General features: G+C 47.1%; 1 protein-coding gene across 2 annotated transcripts in view; it reads left to right on the forward strand.

The window, feature by feature from the left end:
* Positions 1 to 19,290, forward strand: part of UBXN2A (UBX domain protein 2A) — a 215,705-nt gene that overhangs the window by 127,298 nt on the left and 69,117 nt on the right. Inside the window, exons 4-5 of one of the 2 annotated variants that reach the window (XM_086926263.1) lie at positions 933 to 1,042; positions 14,323 to 14,460. In XM_086926263.1, coding sequence (XP_086782389.1) covers positions 933 to 1,042; positions 14,323 to 14,460 — 248 coding nt within the window. Of the gene's footprint in view, positions 1 to 932; positions 1,047 to 14,322; positions 14,461 to 19,290 lie in introns of both variants that reach the window. The other variant, XM_086926262.1, reaches the window with a different exon arrangement.

Below are 19,290 nucleotides of genomic sequence, written 5' to 3' on the forward strand. Positions count from 1 at the left end.
TAGTCTACTGTTCATGGCCTAATCTCTTTCCTCTCAGTATATGGGGTTGTGGGTTTAGGGTCAGGACACTCTTGAATGACAATGCACTTTAAAAATACAATAATCGGTGTTCTGGGGCTGGAGCAAACATGCAGGCTTCACTCCAAAAAGCAGTTTGATCTACTTGTTTTTAAAGGAGATAACAATGTCTTAAAAAACATTTAAGCATTGATGATATTTTCTATTACAGTGTGTTTTTAAAAAGTATTCCTTTTCTCTTTCAAATTACTTCAAAAGAAGTTGCTAGCCGCTATTGCTGAGTATAGTTACAAATGATTCTGAATTAAAAATAAAGTCCTAAAATTTGAATTTGTTTTAGCATACAAACTACTGGAAATTGGAAAGAGTGTAAATTACAAATGTTAGACGTAACATAAATGTTCCTGTTCCAGAACCCGTATGATGCCAATCTCGTGCAAATTGGAGTTTGCTTCCATATGGAGATTATATAAATTGTGTGCAAATCTGCACATCCAGTAGTTTGTCCTGATCACATTTTACCAGGAAAAACTTTGTGGAATGTAAAAGTTCAACATAAGGTAACCGGCATTACCTTACCTGGTGCACACTTCACCAGAGGTCAGAATGAGGTTCTGAGACGCTAAATGCCTTCATTACCCAAGCGTGACCAATCTGCATTGTTTGCATTTCCAACCTTTTTCAGTCTAACATATATAGATACTTTTTGATACACCCAAAAGCATTTTCTGTTTTGTATGTCCCTAAGCTTGCATTATTGATATCCTTGTGTTCTGTGTACTATAAATGCATCTGAAATGTACTTACTATGAATTTTTGTTTTGGATGTTTTATCAGTAATTACTATTATGTAATTTTAGTAAAAACTAAATAGATTGCTGGAGAAGAATTAATGCTTGTGATTACTTTTTTAGGCTGATATAATTATTAAACTGTGGAGAGATGGATTTACAGTAAATGATGGTGAACTCAGAAGCTATACTGACCCTGCAAACAGACAGTTCCTGGAGTCTATGAAGAAAGGGCAAGTGACTTCTCTGTCCTGAACCGTTTTTATATAACCACTTATCCTCAAGTAGTTTTTTTCTGTGTTCCCTGAATTAATATGGGAATGTACTGCTCTGTGTAATGTTTCCAAATATGTAAATACATTCTTCTTATATTTACCTTGCCCGATGGTGTTGAGATTTCATGTCAAGACAGAGGCTAGCATTACGTTAGTCTTTTTTTGCTACTCCATGCAGCTTTTTAAAGCAAACGCATAGCCAAAGAGAAAATTCCAAAATTAGAGCATTACAGTACTAATAAACCCCAGTATGGCAGCCATTTTCATCTTTCCATTGCTGCTCGGTATCAGTTAATTACCTTCTTAAAATGATTCAATATACTATCCCTTTTTCTCATATAAAAAGAAAACATTTAATCAGGTTAAGAGTTGTTGTGGGTTTGTTATTAATCCCAATTTATAGCACTGTTATTTTAGTTTAAGTACAAAATATGTAAGTTTTAGGTAGGTAGGCTGATTTTTGATAATAAAGTGTTCTTCAGCTAATAGTTCTATTTAACTTTTTTCGCTGAGACCCGATGCTCATTAAAACCATTCAGCAATCTTTGAATGCTTACTGTTGGATTTCTGGTAGCAAGGGCATGAGTGAGTGCAATGCAGGTAGGACACTTATGGTAGCACAAGGCCTGTCTCATTGGGCAGCATAGGCGCTCTAGATCATGTACTATACAGTGTGAACAATTACAGAAAACACCTATGCATAATGTGGTATCATGCTACTCCCAGCCAGTTACTTCATTTTTACAGTGGAGGAGGCTGAAGTCTCATAAATCCAGGTTCAGGAAGACGTAATACAGAAAGATGTACAATCTTCGGTTAAGGAAGCTGTTACTTGAGTTTTCGCAAGAAAGAGAAAGTTGAATGAACACTTGGATGTAGAAGTGGAGTTTAGGTCATGTTGGAAGGGTTTGTCCTCCTTTAGAGTTGGTTTAAGCACCACTGAAGCCGTTTCCCTTTCAGCACTCGGGTTGGTGTCCCCCCTGATTTACAAGGGAGATTCCGGCTCACCCAATGAGCGGACAGATGTGTTTATGGATGACTATCTGGCACAAGGAAGGAAGCCTGTAGGGTCTTCCTGCCAGCCTTTGGTTTCCAGTAGCTAGGAAAATCAGCAATAGCAGGTCATTTGTTTTGTTTTTTCCTTTCAAGAGGTAGGGAGACAGTTGCCACATTTTTATGAGAGGTGGAATGGATTGATGAAGGATCAATGAGTCCTGGGTGCAGTTAAAGGTTATGTAATGGATTTCTTAAATCTTCTCCGTTCAGGAGCAGACGCCAAGATTCTGGTTTCACAAGATCACAGTTTGTTAGTGAATATAGAAGTTAAGGAGCTGCACCATGTAACGAGGGCCAAAGAAATAGCAACTTTTGTGAGCACAATCTTTCTGGTAAAGGAGGATGACCAAGGTTTGGGTCTGCTGATGAATCTACACGATCTCAATTGGTTTGTGTAATACAGATGTTCCAAGATGGAGGGAATCAATCTTTTACGGGATGCTTTTCAGTAGAGAAATTGGCTGATAAAGATACATCTGAAAGAAACAGGTTAGTATTAGATTCCTTACCTTAGAATATCCCTAGGCGTCAGGCTGGATCCGGAAAATTTTGCGTAGCAGTACCCCTGCGCGCCGGTAGGCGTCGTCTGCGGCTCCGCGTCTGTCGTCTGCGTCGTTGGCGCCGCGATGATGTCGTCGGAGTACTTAGACGCCGCCCTCGCGGGCTGACGTCAGTTCTTCTTTTTTTCAACGCCAGCAAGCGCAGTTCCTGGAGAAGGTGGTACCCATTAGTCAATTTTTTACTAAACTTTATGGATCTTTTGATCTGTTTTTCGAAGTCGAACTACTCGGACGGTGCCGGTAGGGATGCCCTGGTTCAAACCCTGCGTCGACTGCAGCCGACTGATGCCGGTTACCGACCCCCATCGCCAGGGTCTTCATTGCCTGTGGCCCGACCACGATGACAAGTCATGCCCCGACTGCCGGGCCTTGACGTCGAAGGCTAGGTGTGAGCGGTCCCGCAAGTGCCTCGAGCTCCGGGAGTCGGCCCAGTGCCGTTCGAGGTTCCGGTCCGGAAGGAGGTAGAGGGAACGGTCGCGGTGCCAGAGTCATCATAGCTCCGGGAGTCGACACCATTCCTCGGGCTCCAAGTCCTCCGGTAATAGGCACAAGAAGTCGAAGAGGCGACAACGCTCTTCTGACTCCCCCCGACGCTTGCTCGACGCGGCCGGGGTTTCGGGTGACACCACCCACACGGCTCCGCCGCAGGCGTTGCGGCCTGCTCCATACCCGCCGGTCCCTGGGCAGAACGTGACGCCGGAGGAGATCGAGGCCTTCCTCATGGCCATGAGGTCGCTCGCTCCTCCGTCGGGTTCCGCGGCGCCTTCGGGCCCAGCGGCCCGACTGGGTCCCCAAGCGGGCCAGGTGCTTCTGCCCCGGCGCCGTCGGCGACTTCGGTCCCGGCACCGCAGGGCCCCGCCGGATCCGGGTCGTCGCCAGTCGACCTCACCGCCGCCGAACACTAGGGTGTCGCCCCCGACGCCGTCCCAGGACGACGTCGTCACCAGTCCTACCCTCGATTCGGGTCCGGCGCCAGAGCGGCACCGCTCGGTGCCATATTCAATGCCGTTAGGAGATTTCTACTTCTATGACCCGGCCCCATCCTTTGACCCTGAGTATCAGGAGATGGGTGGCGAGGAGGATTGGGAGGGGTCTGAGGACCCTCTGGCACGTGATTGCCAACCTTATCAGGACTGGGTGAGCTTGGGGATGCCAGTGGTCTGGACACTTCGCCAGATACTGGTTTTATCTCCCCACTCCCCCCCCCCACCCCCCCCCACCGTGGCTACGGAGGAGGGGGTTGCCTATAGCGTTGGCGCAGGCGGCCAAGGCCTTATCCCTTGAACTCCCCGTCGCGGCCGCGAGGTCCTTAAACTGCAGGCAAGCTCCTCTGAGCCTCTGCTGCCGTTTAATGAGGCCTTATCTGACGTTCTTCTGGGCACCTAGTCCAGGCCTGCTACAGGTCTGCCTGTAGATAGGAACGTGGCCAGACGCCACCGCCCGCCTCCGGGCGACCCTTGCTTCCTGTCCACACACCCCACCCCGAGAGCCTGGTCATCCAGGCCTTTAACTCCCAGACCGCATTCCCGACGGCTCCCCCGATCGGGAATCCAAGAGTTACGAACAGTATGGCAAGAAAATGTTCTCCTCACTAAGTTTGGGGTTGCGGTCAGTTAACACTGCGTGCCTCTTGGGCCGTTATACCCACTCTCTGTGGGACACGGTCGCGGCCGTGCTGCCACAATGTCCGGAGGAGCCCCGGACTAAACTCGCCCAAGCACTTGCGGAGGGTCGAGATGCGGCACGGTATTCTGTCCGGTTTGGACTGGATGCAACGACTCGCTAGGTAAAGCAATGGCAACGACGGTGGCGATGCGTCGCCACGCCTGGCTGAGGTCCGCCAACTTTTTGACTGCTGTCCAGAACACCCTTATGGACATGCCGTTTGATGGCCGTCGCCTCGTTGGCGACAAGGCAGACAGTGCGCTTCAGCGCTTTAAGGACTCCAGGGCTACGGCCAAGACCTTGAGCCTGTCGGCCCAGCGCCAGCAACCTGCTGCCTTTCGCTCCTTTCGTGGCCAAGGAAGAGGCGCCCCCACACGTCCTGCCAGCCACAGGCCGCAGACTAACATCCAGCGCGGTGGCGGACGTGGTAACCGCCGTGGCGGTGCCCGGGGACAACGGCGAGGCCAGTCCACATCCACCCCTGCAGCATCCGCCTCAAAGCCTTCAGGCCCACATGACGCCAGTGGGGGGCAGGGTTCGCCATCAGCTCCTTCACTGGCGCAACATCACTTCGGACAGGTGGGTGCTGCAAATCGTCCGAAGGTGCTACTCCCTCCCCTTCGAGGCGACCCCTCCAGCCATGCCACCGCAGTACCACCGCGTGTCGGGGGATCACTTGAATCTTCTGCGAGAGGAAGTTACGGCCCTCTTGGCCAAGGGGGCCATCGAGCACGATCCTGGGCCAGAAGTAGGGTGTGGTTGTTACTCTCACTACTTTCTGGTTCCCAAGAAGGGCAAAGGGGTCCAACGCCATATCTTGGACCTGCGGAATGTCAACGGCTTCCTCCCGAAGGAGAAGTTCAAGATGCTGACTTTGGCTCAGGTCTTAGCTGCCCTGGACCCGGGAGACTGGATGGTAGCATTGGACTTGCAGGAGGCTTATTTTCACATCCCCGTCCTGCCTGCCCACCGGCGTTACATGCGGTTCACGGTAGGCCACGAGCACTTTCAGTTTACCGTGCTCCCCCGCTGCCTTACCAGTGCCCCTCGGGTGTTCACGAAAGTGATGGCGGTGGTCGCAGCTCTTCTGCGCAGGTTAGGGGTTTCAGTCTTCCCCTACCTAGACAGCTGGTTGTTGAAGGCGGGTTCGCCCCAGACAGTCGTCTCCCACCTCCAGACTACGACCGACCTCCTGCACCTGCTGGGGTTCTCTATCAATGTGCCGAAGTCACACCTGTGTTCCTCTCAGAAGCTCCTCTTCATCGGAGCGGTTCTAGAGACTGCGCAGTTTCGGGTGTATCCTCCCGAACAGCGGGTTCAGGATATTCCGGCTCTGATTCCGATCTTTCAGCCGTTATCTCAAGTCTTGGTCAGGTTGACGCTGCGGCTTCTAGGGCTGATGGCCTCCTGCATCCTTCTGGTGCATCACGCCAGGTGGCGGATGCGGGCTCTGCAGTGGGACCTGAAGTTTCAGTGGGCCCAGCATCAGGGCAACTTGTCCGACCATGTCTTGATCTCGGAGGGCACTGCAAGACAGTTGTAGTGGTGGCTCACGGACCGCGATTGGGTCAGCAGCAGATCCCTCTCCCTACCCCAACCGGAGCACGTAGTTGTGATGGACGCGTCCCTCCAGGGCTGGGGGTGCCACATGGGAGAGGCGGAGATCAGAGGCCTCAACCTTCTGGAGCGTCGGGCGATCCGGCTTGCACTGAAGGCATTCCTCCCCTCTGTCCGGGGGAGAGTAGTGCAGGTGTTCACGGACAACACCACCGCCATGTGGTACTGCAACAAACAGGGCGGGATGGGGTCGTGGACCCTATGCCAGGAGGCTCTGCGCCTCTGGCAGTTGCTGGAACATCAGGGCGTGACCCTGGTGGTTCAACACCTGGCAGGTTCCCTGAACGCCAGGGCGGACTAACTCAGCCGTCGGTGCATGATGGATCACGAATGGCGTCTGAACTCAGACGTAGCGCAAGGCCTCTTTCAGCAGTGGGGAGAGCCTTGGTTAGATCTATTCGCCACAGAAGAGAACTCGCAATGTCATCAGTTCTGCGCGTTGGAATTTCCAAGGCGGCACTCACTCGGAGATGCTTTTCGTCGCGAGTGGAGCTTCGGTCTGTTGTACGCCTTTCCGCCTATACCACTTCTGCCCAGAGTGCTGAAGAAGATCAGGCGCGACCGGGCCCAAGTTATCCTTGTTGCTCCGGACTGGGCACAAAGATGCTGGTATCCCGAGCTACTCCGCATGTCTGTCAATCCCCCGATTCGTCTGCCTCTTCAGGAAGACCTTCTGTCGCAGCAGCAGTGGACGGTCCTCCACCCTAACCTGTCCAGTCTCCACTTACATGCGTAGAGATTGAGCGGCAGCCGTTGAGGCCATTTGACTTGCCTCCTGAAGTTTGTAATGTGATTCTTTCACCCAGGCATCCCTCCACAAAATCGGTATACGCCTACAGGTGGAACAAATTTGTGGCATGGTGCACAGCAAAGGCTGTGGATCCCCTTTCTGCCCCTCTTCCAGAGGTTCTCCTCTTTCTTCTTTGGGCACTATCAAGGGCTACCTCTCTGCTATTTCCGCCTTCTTAAGGCTCCCTGATCAGCCCTCTTTGTTCAAGTCCCAGTTGTAAATAGGTTTTTGAAGGGCAGCACTCATATGTTTCCTCCTGTTCCTTTCGTGATGCCTCAGTGGGACTTGAACCTTGTTCTGACTTATCTGATGTGCGCTCCTTTCGAGTCACTTCATAACTGTCCTCTTCATCTTCTTACTCTCAAGACTGCATTCCTGGTTGCCATCACCTCTGCCAGGAGGGTGAGTGAGCTCCAGGCTCTTTCCTCTAAACCTCCTTTCCTTTCTGTCCATCCGGACAAAGTTGTGTTGCGGACGCGACCCTCTTTCCTGCCCAAGGTAGTCGCAGCCTTCCACATCGGGCAGTCGATCACCTTGCCTACCTTCTTTCCGCCTCTGCATCCCTCGAAAGAGGAAGAGAGGCTCCACCGGCTGGACCCAAAACGTGTGCTCTCATTCTATTTGGACCGCACACGCCAGTTCCGGGTGGATGACCAAATCTTTGTTGTTTATGTGGGCGCTAAGAAAGGTCGGGCGGTGCACAAGCGGACCATCTCTCGGTGGGTCGTGTTGTGCATCAAGGTATGCTACTTTTTGGCTAAAAAGGAGCCTCCTGTTGGGCTGAGGGCCCATTCCACTCAGGCCACGGCGGCTACTACTGCCCTGGGTCGGGGAGTCTCGTTGCAGGACACATGTCAGGCAGCTACGTGGGCCTCGCTGCACACGTTTGCAAGACACTACTGCCTGGACAGCCAAGCCCGGAGAGATGGCTTTTTCGGCTGTTCCGTTCTCCAGGACTTTCTGGTGTGATCATTGGTTCGCAGACCCACCACCAGGGTTGATATTGCTGGGGTATCTATTCTAAGGTAAGGAATCTAATACTAACCTGTTTCTTTCAGATGCACAAGTTACTTACCTTCGGTAACGATATATCTGTAAGAAACAGTAGTTAGTATTAGATTCCTTACCGCCCCACCCATCCTCCCCGTTCTGCGAACCGATATCTAGGGTTAAGGTCATCCCCTTTCAGGGCTCTAGTTTCATGGCACCAGTGTTGGTTTTTATCATGGCTCTGCGTTTCTGGCTCGGAAAAGCTATGTATAAGAATTGACGTCAGCGAGGGCGGCGTCTAATTACTCCGACGATGTCATCCCGGCGCTGACGACGGACGCGGAGCCGCATACCACGCCTACCGACGCGCAGGGGTCCTGCTAGGTAAAATTTTCTGGATCCAGTCTGACGCCTGGGGATATTCTAAGGTAAGGAATCTAATACTAACTACTGTTTCTTACAGATATATGGTTACCGAAGGTAAGTAACTTGTGCAATATGTTTACTTTACAATTCTGATGGTGGAAGAAAGCTGGATGTATCTACAGTTCAGATGATCATAAGTCCTGTATCAATTTTCTTGCATTCCTTTTAGGTTAGCCTGAGCTCCTTCCGGTTTCACAAAGATGTTGAGCCTGTGTGTGGGGGAGAGAGAGGAGAGAGAGGAGAGAGAGGAGAGAGAGGAGAGACAGGAGAGGAGAGAGAGAGAGGAGAGAGAGAGGCGGGAGAGAGAGAGGAGAGAGATAGATATAGCGATAGCTTAATTGGACATTGCGACCTACCTCATTAATATTTGAGGTAGATCAAAGTGCAACCCACAATGATTCAATATTTTGCAAACCGACCTATTTATACCACACTGGCTGCAAAAATACATGTTGGAAATGTTACCATTATTTTGGGACCAATGCTTCCTACATCTGGTCTTTAGAAGAAATCCTTGCTAGGTTTCTGTAAGATTGTCTGCTATTTGTTTCATTATCAATTTTTCTCCTTCTTTGGGAAAAGCGCATTCAGTCCAGTTTATTATTGATGAATGGATGACGTAACCTGTTGGGAATTTAACTTTAGAATTCTATTCATGCTGTAGTTGGTTCCTCAGAGCAGATGTAAACAGGAGGATGGTTGCCGGGCTGGAGTTTATGATGACTTTAGTGTTATAATTCTTCAAATGTTTACTTTAAGAAGCTGTGTGAAGTACCAGTAAAAACGAATGCATAATGCTAAGCTCCGAGTTTTAAAGGAAATCCGGATTCTTATACATGTTCCCTTGGAAGATCTGCATTCTCTTCCTCTGCTGTAAGACACATCTGCTTACGTTTGTGCTGAATAAGTAGATTTTTGTATATTGTTATATTTCGGGTTTTTTGTGACTTAAGGCCAGTTTAAATAGTTCCGTCCCATCTGCTGGGCCGATAAACTAACTAAAACACCTGGCAAGATCTCACTGGCTGTTTACTCAGATTCTTCAAAAGCTTAAAGGTCCTCCTTAAATCTCGTTTACTGAAGAATAATTTTCTTTCGAAATTGAGAAAACAAATCCAGCATCACTGTGAGCAAAAGTCCTAAAATGTAGAAAGGCTTTCCATTAAAATAATAGCGGTACGTTTTAAGTAGTTTTATTGGAATGAATTGGAATTTAAGGAGCAACCTATTTTATCATTAGATTCATTCTCTGGATATGACAATCAATTTATGCACAAATGGTTTGGTATGGAAGTTCTGTGTTTGACTTAGAAAAGCTATCCCACCCTGCCCTGCCCTGTCCTGAATAGCCCTCTTTTCACCCACAGTGAACTTAGCGAGTACGCAATTCCGTTGGACGTGTACTGTGTTTCTCTTTGACATTCATCAGTATGTTGCTGTCAATTATTGAGGGTGGCTACTTTCCATTTGGGGCAGGCTTTGCAGTGATAGACACTGGTTGCAGCAGAATTGATGGTCCAGGCGCTCAGGACTTTTTACATGTAACAGTGAGAAGACTGTCTATTGGCTCTCTCTGGCTTAAAGTGTGTCCCGTCTCCAAAACTGTGATCCCTCTCATTCATGTGTGGGTCTTACATGGAGCCGATGTGTATGTAATGTGTGTGCCAGAGATGCATCAACAAGGAGGATGTTACTCAGCAGGGTCAAAACCACCAAGACTTAAATCTTTTGTACACAAGAAGGCTGTGCCGTATCACGGTGAGGGGCAAACGCACCTTTTGATAATATACTGCCCGGTCTTATCTAAAGAGCCTAGGTACGAAAGAGGTCTTATCGTGTCTGAACTACTTTTGCTAATCACATCATGGAAACTGACCCAGAGGTAACCATCATCCTTATTCTACAAATAAGAATGAAGGAAAGGTATCATATGATCCCTTAGTGAAATTAGGTACAGCCCAAATCCCTGATGTGGATTCACTACATTATGAATCGGTGGCATCAATTCAACAAAGATACACCGCCTACCAGCTTAATCAAATATACATGATATCAACATGGCCTATTTCCTCTGTTGCTGACTCCTGCAACTGCTACCCCTACATTTCAGTCACACTGATGTTGCCACCTTATACTCCCTTATTATGCTGTCCCTCAGTAAAGGGAAGTATGCATTTCATACGAATGGGTTCTTGATCGGTGGAGTCCATTGCAATTGAAAAATTTGATTAATAGTTATCCGACAGTCTTTATTTTTGTGTGTTTCGAAGTAGGTGGGAATATGGTGAAAATATTATTGGGGTTAATCAACAAATGAGCAGCAGAAATGACAAGCTACTGCACAAATGAGTTTGATGATCCCTGCATCCAAGAGGACCCCGGTTACTGGTGAAGCATCCTCGCCTTTCGCCAGCTGTGCCAAAATATGCTTGTTGGCTTGTCCAGGGGCCTAACAGAGGAAATGTACTGCATTATCTGTTTTAGACACAAAAATCCCCAAAGAAACGACCACCAGAAGAGTTCACCTGGACCGAAGTAGACGTGCCTGCAATTTTGCTGTTCATACCCAAGAAGCAGATTCTCTCCTCTCTGTAACCGTGAATAGTAGTTTTGGCAGTACCAAAGAGGCACAAGAATCCCTATGCCTAATCTCTTAGGATTAAAATCGGGGAGCCTGCTTTAACATATCAAGGAAGCAAAATAGGGGCATAAAACATCCAGAAAATGTTCTTGGCAACATGTCACACTGCCTTACCACTTAAACAATATCCCACTAAATGAATATTGATTCAACCTACTCGGTGCTAATGTCATCCGAGGATAGAACAAACTAGTTAGAAAACAATAGTTGACTATTGTGAATAAATGCAATATAGCAAGCCAGGGGAAGAAACCATGACTATTGTACCATTGCTAACCCATGCTAGAAAATCTCCTTTGACATTCTGAAATACATAAACCTAACTTGCTTGACTGTGTGCTGCAGAAATAATAAACCGTGAACATTCAGGGTGAGCCATTAATTTTGAAAAAGATGGGATGAGTCCTAACAGGCCTAGGTAGCATAAGCTACATTTTCCTGGCTTTATCGAGTTATAGCAAAATTGTTTTAAAGGCAATGGCATCCTATATGTGTACAAATGTGAACTTGAGTGCAGATCCATATTCTGCATATCGTTAAGAATGCACAATTTTAATAAATGCACAACAACTCCCACAGCTGTCTGCAGCTAGGCAGATGATTCTGCGCTTATTAAGCTACCATATGCACAGGGAGTTTTACCTATGAGGAAATCTATGATCCTGTATGGGCCTATAGTTACTGTGTTGGCATTTCCGATTTTTGGTTTGTAGAAAGTTTAATGTTTTTGGAAAGTAGGAGGCAATTTTACAAGGTCCCTTTCAGAAATCATTGCAAATATGAAATCACTTGGACTGGACAGGAATTTCCGCTGCATGGGAATTGGATGTGTTCCTAAGACTCGAGTGCCTGACCTCATATCTGATATCTTTATTTTGACCCTGGCATCGTGCCAGCCTAAGCTTGAGGTCTGAGGCCTAGCCTGTCCTGGGTTATGAGTGGTCCTGGACTTTTTCTGTGACCTGGAGGGTGTACCAGGTATACCCTCAGTCTGAAAGGATTGACCTGTCAGTGGGTTTATTACATAGTGCACTGTTGGCATCATACTGCCGTTGTTTAAGATGAGGGTGAGGGATGTACTTCAAGACAGGGGGAGTATATTGCTCATATTCCTGTAGCTGGAAGGACAAGAACTAGAGAATAGAGACAAGGCACTTTTTGGTCAGCAAGGAGCTGCTGATGAGTCTTCCATAGCTCTGACATTTGACAGACTGTAGGGCTGAGTGTTGGATCGTAGGCTGTGTTATGAAAAGTGAGGAAACTTTTTGATGGTTTTCCCGGATTACTCCTTCAACTGAACTCTTGTCAGCTGGGTGCAGAGACCTCTCACCACATTTTACCTCTGTTGTGGGTACTTCTGGATGAAAGCAGCCCTACGTTTAGAATTATCACTATACACAAAGGCTAGGTCTGGAGAGAATGCTAGAAAGAAGAATCAACCCAAGCCGCTTCTGTAGGTTGAGACAGTGGATCCACATCTTCGGTCTGCCAGTTCTACATAAATCTGGGATCCAAACTACCCAAACGAGTTCTAGTTGCAGGTGCTGTGTGGCAAAGGAAGAAGATGATCTGCAGAGTACTCTCTGCAACCTTAGCTTGTGTATGCCTGATAGCCAGTCACTCAGAGGTGAGAGGTGCATCACCTGAAGCCCCCGATGCCGAAGAAGGTACAATCCTAACTGCCAGTGTGCTTCTGCTTACCGGAGTGTGCCAGCATGCCATTGGAGCAGTGGGAAGCTCTGAAACAATCTTTAACTGACTTACTCATCCCATGATAGGCTAAGACTGCAAAGTCTTGCGACTGAAGTTACTCCCGTAGTGAAAGTCTGGGGAGGTAGTTTGGCAGATAGTGAGCGGGGGGAGGGAGGGGGAATACCTGACAATGCACTATATAGAGACACTGACATGTTGGTTATTGTAGTGTGTAGTATTGAGTGCAACTGTGAATAACGTTTTTTCTTTCTTGCAATGATGAGCAGTAGGTTTGACATTCACGTTAGTTGTTTGATTGTTAAGCTATGAGCTCTAACCCTTCCCCCCACAACCTACTTGAGAAGCCTGTAACTGCTCACCCTTTCTTCCTGGAGAGTCAATTGCAGAAAGGATTTGACTTGGCCCAGTTTGCAGAACCATACTATGACTGACCCTGGAACATCAGAGGCAAACAACCAAATCTCCCACGGTTGAAGCATAGTAGGCCCTGAAGATGGTCTCATAGGCCTAAATAAATGGGTGTAGATTTGTAATTTCTTATTGGGGTGAATATGACATTATTGCATTGCAGGAATCATTTCTGAATTATGACCATCAAGTCTGCCTTAAGGACAAGTTCTATCCCACCGTCTTATTTTCTTTAGCACCCACAAAACACTGTGGAGTACCCTTTTCCTCCACAGTTCATTGCACTTGCTTGCCCCGAAACAACAAAACAAAAGATAAGGAAGGGAGTCTCCTGATGGTAGTGGGTTGGGTGCACATCAGGAGGATAACTTTGGCAACAATGATTGCCCCTAAGATGGGACAGGATGCTTTTCTTCACCGATAACTCTTTGTTGGAGGGACTGCCGAAGTAGTAGATCAACCTGGTACCCTTCCCTATCATTTGGGTGCCTTGTCGAAAGATTTAAAAGCCTCTCAGAATGGCATAAGTCTCAATTACAACTGTTATCAGTGGCGGGGACAAGCATTGTACCTTCTTTTTCCAAGTCCACAGAACCACCTCCAGGATAGCTTATAGACTTCTCTTCAATAGTTTACTTTAATCCAACTAGGACCCAAATTTTCTCAATATTGATTTCTTAATCTATGTTGATTACTAATTTCATCACCCTAGCCAGATCATGACCTGATGAAGGTAAATGGAGATTACACTCAGCTAGGTTACAATATTATGCATCATGCTCTGAGGTTTGCACTCAAATGGAGGAATATTTTATTGTAACGATACAGGGCAGGTTGGTGTTCCAGGTATCTAGGGTGCCTTTAAATCGGTCATGAGGGAGACATACCTTGGGATAATGGCTAGTTTAAGTAAAAACAATTAGGGTGCAAGAAATTGGAACCCTGGAAGCAGCTTTTAAAAAGGCAAAGGAGAAACAAAAGGCTAACGCCTCCCTAAATCTGTTTAACATAAAGTAACAATATTAAGAGGGAAAATCAATGTAAATGTCACTAATAAGTGATTTAATGAGCCTGTCAATAAGGCACCACTGATATTGAATGGCAAAGATTCACCATGTCATCTAGTTTTTTAGACCAGTCAAGTGTTAACTATTGCAATTAAATTCAGATATATTTTTGTGGCACCCTGTTTTTTCTTGTTAAAACATCTTATAAAACAAAAGTTAAAACATTTTTCACACTAGTGCAGCGTAATCCCTCGTTTAACCTTTTACACGTTGTTTTCTTTGCTTATCTGCTTGCAGTGTTTACTGTTAAAACATAAATGTCATTATTAGAATAGTGTTAATTAAAGTGACAATTTATGTTTTAGGGAGCTACCTTCCGAGTTGCAAACAATTTTTGGTAAAGATGAAATTGATGTGAAGTTTGAAGATAAGAAAGATGAAGACCATACATTAAAGAAGCCCATGTTCTGCCCATTCTCTGGACATGGGTATAGGCTTGGAAGGTGAGAAGTCTGACATAAATGTTTACATTCCAGAGTCTGTTGGAGGTTTATTTTCCAGGCCATTCTTCCTTAGTGTTTGTGCAAGGATTTCTAATTGATATTTTTGGAGTTCTGATAAAATTATTCTCACTTTGCTTATTTTTATTGTTGTGCTTTATATATTGGATTTTCACCAGAGTGTTGTGAAATGTGTACAAAAAAGAATAAAGGCCATCATACGGAAAGTGTGTAAGTAGATAATGAGTAATAGCTATTTCTCATGTTCTCCTCTACCTGCAGACACCTTACCTCATGAATCTTCCCAGACATCATGCATATGTCGGAAGAGTTGAAACAGTTCTCCTGTGTTGGCAGTTGGCACCATGGCTCCCACTCGACACCTGCATCTCCCTGGATGTACTGTCAAAACGCTGTATTATGCTCCACCCCAGTGCTTTGACATCAGTTCCTTTTATTCCGCACCCTTTAATGTGGAAACACAGTTGACCTCCATTTCTGTAAAACTATTGTTGGGGTTTTGACCCTCCACATGCCTCCAAGCCTGTTTCAAATTATGGTTTCTTCTCTGCAGTGTCTGTTGAGGGCCAGGAGAGAACTTCTTTCATGCCTGGGGCCACAAAGAGTAGTAGATTCGGCACCTTGCCAGGTCCCATTCCCTGGACGGACATAAAGCCTTGTTCCAGAGGAAGCCCTTCATTTCAAGGTCCAAACATGTATCGAATTTACTTCTTCTTTTCATCTTTACTTTGCTCCCAGTTGTGGGTCAGGTCTTACGGTTTTGGGGGCATGTTCTCAGACTCTGTCCTCTCCATCCGCTTCAGATCCATGTCCTGCCTTTGTGTACATGAACCTGACGCTGGTACCTGGCTTCTCGTTTAGTGGTTCTGGTTCCACTTCTGGCTCTCCTGTCTCTTGGTGCTAATCCCCTTCAAGAGGTGGCATTAACCCTGGCTTTGTCACATTACTCTGTCCTTCAGCTTTCTCCTGTGCTCCTTCGCGACCCAGAGTGCCTGGGGCCCTTTGATTGTGCTCCTACCGTTACCCTCCATCTTGGCATTGGTCGACTCTGCTGCTACTTATGTGCTTTCGAAGGACTTGCATCTAGTTTTGATGTTTACACTAATGTATTCTACGCCACCAGCGCTGGCTCCATTGTTTAAACCCTCTGGGTTTGGCCACATTGTGGACATGTTGAACACACATGGAAGGTCTACTGTGATCTTCTGAAGTGCCTTGTGGAGGCTATAATCAAGGGCTTTTGTGCACAGATCAGTGGTGAGCGAATAGAAAAGCTCTCAGTAAGTCCAGAACTCCAGTGGTTTAAGTGCTAATCCTGAGGTTGCCTTTGATTGCTCTTCAGTGGTCTCTTTGGAGGATTTCCTTCTTTTAAGGTTGTCTTGGGAAAGGTGATGGAGGTCTACACTTGTCCTTGCAAGTTGTAGAGATTTTGACTGAAATTCTCTAATCTGGTTCCTTCATTTTAGAACCCCTGTTTCCTTTTAATGGGGCTCTTTGGAGTGTGTTATGTCCACTTGGGTTAGGCAAGATTCTGTGCAGATTTTTGACAGTTAGTTTGCAAGTCATCATGACCCAGCTCCAGGTGAACTGTCCTTTATCCTGTATTATGGGTGTCTTTCATAGATTCACATGCCTGAATCATTCCCCGTCGTCGAGACGGGAGTCTCCGGTACATAAAAAAGTAATGTCCTATAGTCATACATAGAGAATAGTAGGCCTAAAGGCCTCACCTTAGTAACATATCCATGTCCTTTTGTAAAAAGGACCAAACTCTAGAGAAGAGCCAATCAGCTATCACCTTCTCTAGAACCTTCCTGGCAGGAGCCTCAGTCCCTCAGATTTTCTACCGCACGTTGTGCTAAGGGAGTCTCCTCTGAGCTCTGCTCAGATTCTGTGTTTTTTCACTTCATTAAATAACTTTGTTCTCAAGGATTCTTTTCTATATGGATTATCTTCAAATACATTCTTTAAAGAAGGTCTGGTAAGGAGAAGAAAGGATTTTATTTTAGAGCCTGTGCATCTTGTTCCAAGAGGTTGCTCTGATCTGTTCCTCACACTGACAGCATTTACTGTCTATACCGCAGGCCAGAGACTGCAAGGTATGTCGCTCTTTCTCAAGTGAGTTTTTGAGAGGTCGTGTAGGGCGACTTTTAATATGGTTAAGACCAGAAAGGAGGTTTTTTATTTTCTCCAGTTACTGTGAAGGAATGTTGCCCTCAACGTCTAAGAGACCTCAAAAGAGAAGAGAATCTCCTCATACTCATTCCTCAGGGGAACATCCTGAGAAGGCCCTCAAAAAGACCACTCATGGGTCTTCTGGGCGCAGTCCTTCAAAATCTCCTCACTCTGTGGAAAAGGAGAGTAAAGGATTTGCTTTTGGAGAAAAATCATGTAAAAAAGACGACTTCTGAGCCGTCAAAATCACCACCTCTGTTCATGGGACCCTTCAGAAAGGTGTATTCTATACCTCCTGAGGTAAAGACTAAGAAGCCAACATCGTCAACAGGATCGTCGACGAAAAAACCATCATCATTGCCTATTACAGCCTCTTCGTCTACGATGGCCCCGTCTACAACGGCTCATCTATGATGGCTCATCTATGGCGGCTCGTCTGCGACGGCTCGTCTACGGCGGCGGCGTTGACGACTGCCTCATCTAGGACTACTCGTGTACGACGGCCTGTCTACGGAGTCGACGATGGCCTCATCTACGATGGCCTCATCTACGATGGCCTCATCTACGATGGCCTCATCTACGATGGCCTCGTCTTCGATGGCCTCGTCTACGATGGCCTCAACTACTATGGCTCGTCTACTATGGCTCGTCTACTATGGCTCGTCTACGCCGAGAGCGTCGACGGCGAGAGCGTCATCGGCGAGTGCGTCGACGAAAGCGTCGACTACGTGAGCGTCGACGACGACAGAGTCGACGACGGCCTAGTCTAGGACTGCTCGTCTACGACTGCGTCTTCGACGACGGCCTCATCTATGACTGCTCCTCTACGACGGCCTGTCTACGGCGTTGAATATGGCCTCGTCTACAAAGGCCTCATCTACGATGGCCTCGTCTATGACTGCTAGTCTACGACGGCCTGTCTACGGCGTCGACAAGGGCCTAGTCTAGAATGGCCTCGTCTACGATGGCCTCGTCTACGATGGCCTCGTCTACGATGGCATAGTCTATGACGGCGATCTCGTCGACGGGCTCGTCGACGAGGGAAATTCCACCAATTCTGGAATCTCTTATAATGTGGTAGAGAGGGCTGCTCAACGTTTTAAGATCTCAATGGCCTCTCAAGAACAGGACTGCTTCTTGTATGACTTCAAAGAACCTCTCAAGAAGGCAGTAAGGTCAATACCGATTATCGATTACCTATAGTCAGAAGGAGTAAGGGTCATGCAGAACCCCTTCTCTGTATCACCAGTGATCCCTCAGTTGGATAAGAAGTATAGGGCGCCAGATACAGCACCTGCGTGTTTAACAGGACATCCTAAGCCGAACTCCGTAGTGACACAGAAGGACTCCAGGAATTCTTCGGCTCCTTTGTCGCTTCCTCCTGATAGGGAGGGAAAAAGAGTGGACAACATTGGGAACAGGTTTTCCTCAATGTCGGCAATGACGGTAAAGGCCGCGAACGCCCTAGCGCTCTTGGGTCGCTATCATAGACAATTGTGGGCACACATAGCCCCATACCTGTCGGAATTGCCAGATTCATCAAAGAGGATGTACAGAGGATTCTGCTAGATGGTGAAGCATCGGCGTCAGAAACTATAGACTGCGCGATGGATATCGCTATGACAGGGTTCCGCCAGTTGGCTGGAGCAGCAGTCTTGCGGCTCCAAGGATGGCTTTTTCCGTCCTGAGGTGCAAACAAAGATTTTGGACATGCCGTATGATAGCCAGTTACTATTTGGCGCGAAAGAATTAACGAAGCAGACACTGCGAGAGCTTTCGGCACTCTTCAGTATAAGAACCAGTCCTTAAGTAGAAATGGAGGAAGAGCAAGGTCTTCCTACAGAGGAAATTATTAATGCAAGTCTTCCTGCTCTTCAGGCCAGAGTAGACCGCAATACCAACAGCGCCAACAGCAGCGAAACAAGCAATCCTCCTTTGAAAAGTCGTCCTTTCAAGGTAAAGGACAGCAGAAATAACGGAAATATACAGCTGCTTCTTCAAGAGATCTCTATTTTGCTGTAGAAAGAAGCAATAGAGAGAGTACCTCCACCTCAGAAGGGAAAAGGGTTTTAATCCCGCTTCTTTTTGATCCAGAAAAAAGGCAAGAAGTGGAGACCAATCTTGGTCTTCAGGGCCCTCAACAAATTCCTAAAGAAGCAGTAGTTTCACATGGTAATCCAGGAGGTCTTGCAACTACTGGAAGAGCAGGATTTTTATGGCGTCCTTAGACCTACAGGACTCTTACTTCCATATACCAATTCACAGGAATCATAAAAGGGACTTGCGATTTGTAGTAGTGGGCAGACACTTGCAGTTTCGTGTTTTGCCTTTCGGGCTCAAGTCTGCACCGCGCATATTCACGAACTGTTGTTCCCCGGTGGCGACATATCTCAGACAGTGCCCTCACCAAGTCTTTCCGTATCTGAATAGCGGACTGGTCAAGGCTCCATCCTTAGAAGACGCGTCCAGATCTTCCAACGCCTGTTTAAAGCTTTTTGATTGCATGGGTCTCACCCTCAATCAGGAAAAGTCGGTCCTACAACCTTGTCAGTGCATCAGTTTCCTGGGTGAAACCCTGGACACACGGTCAGCAAAAGCTTTCCCATCCTGAGAGAGGATGAAGAAGCTCCTTGCACT

Source organism: Lissotriton vulgaris, chromosome 6 (genome assembly GCF_964263255.1).
Source record: "Lissotriton vulgaris chromosome 6, aLisVul1.2, whole genome shotgun sequence".
Lineage (NCBI taxonomy): Eukaryota > Metazoa > Chordata > Amphibia > Caudata > Salamandridae > Lissotriton > Lissotriton vulgaris.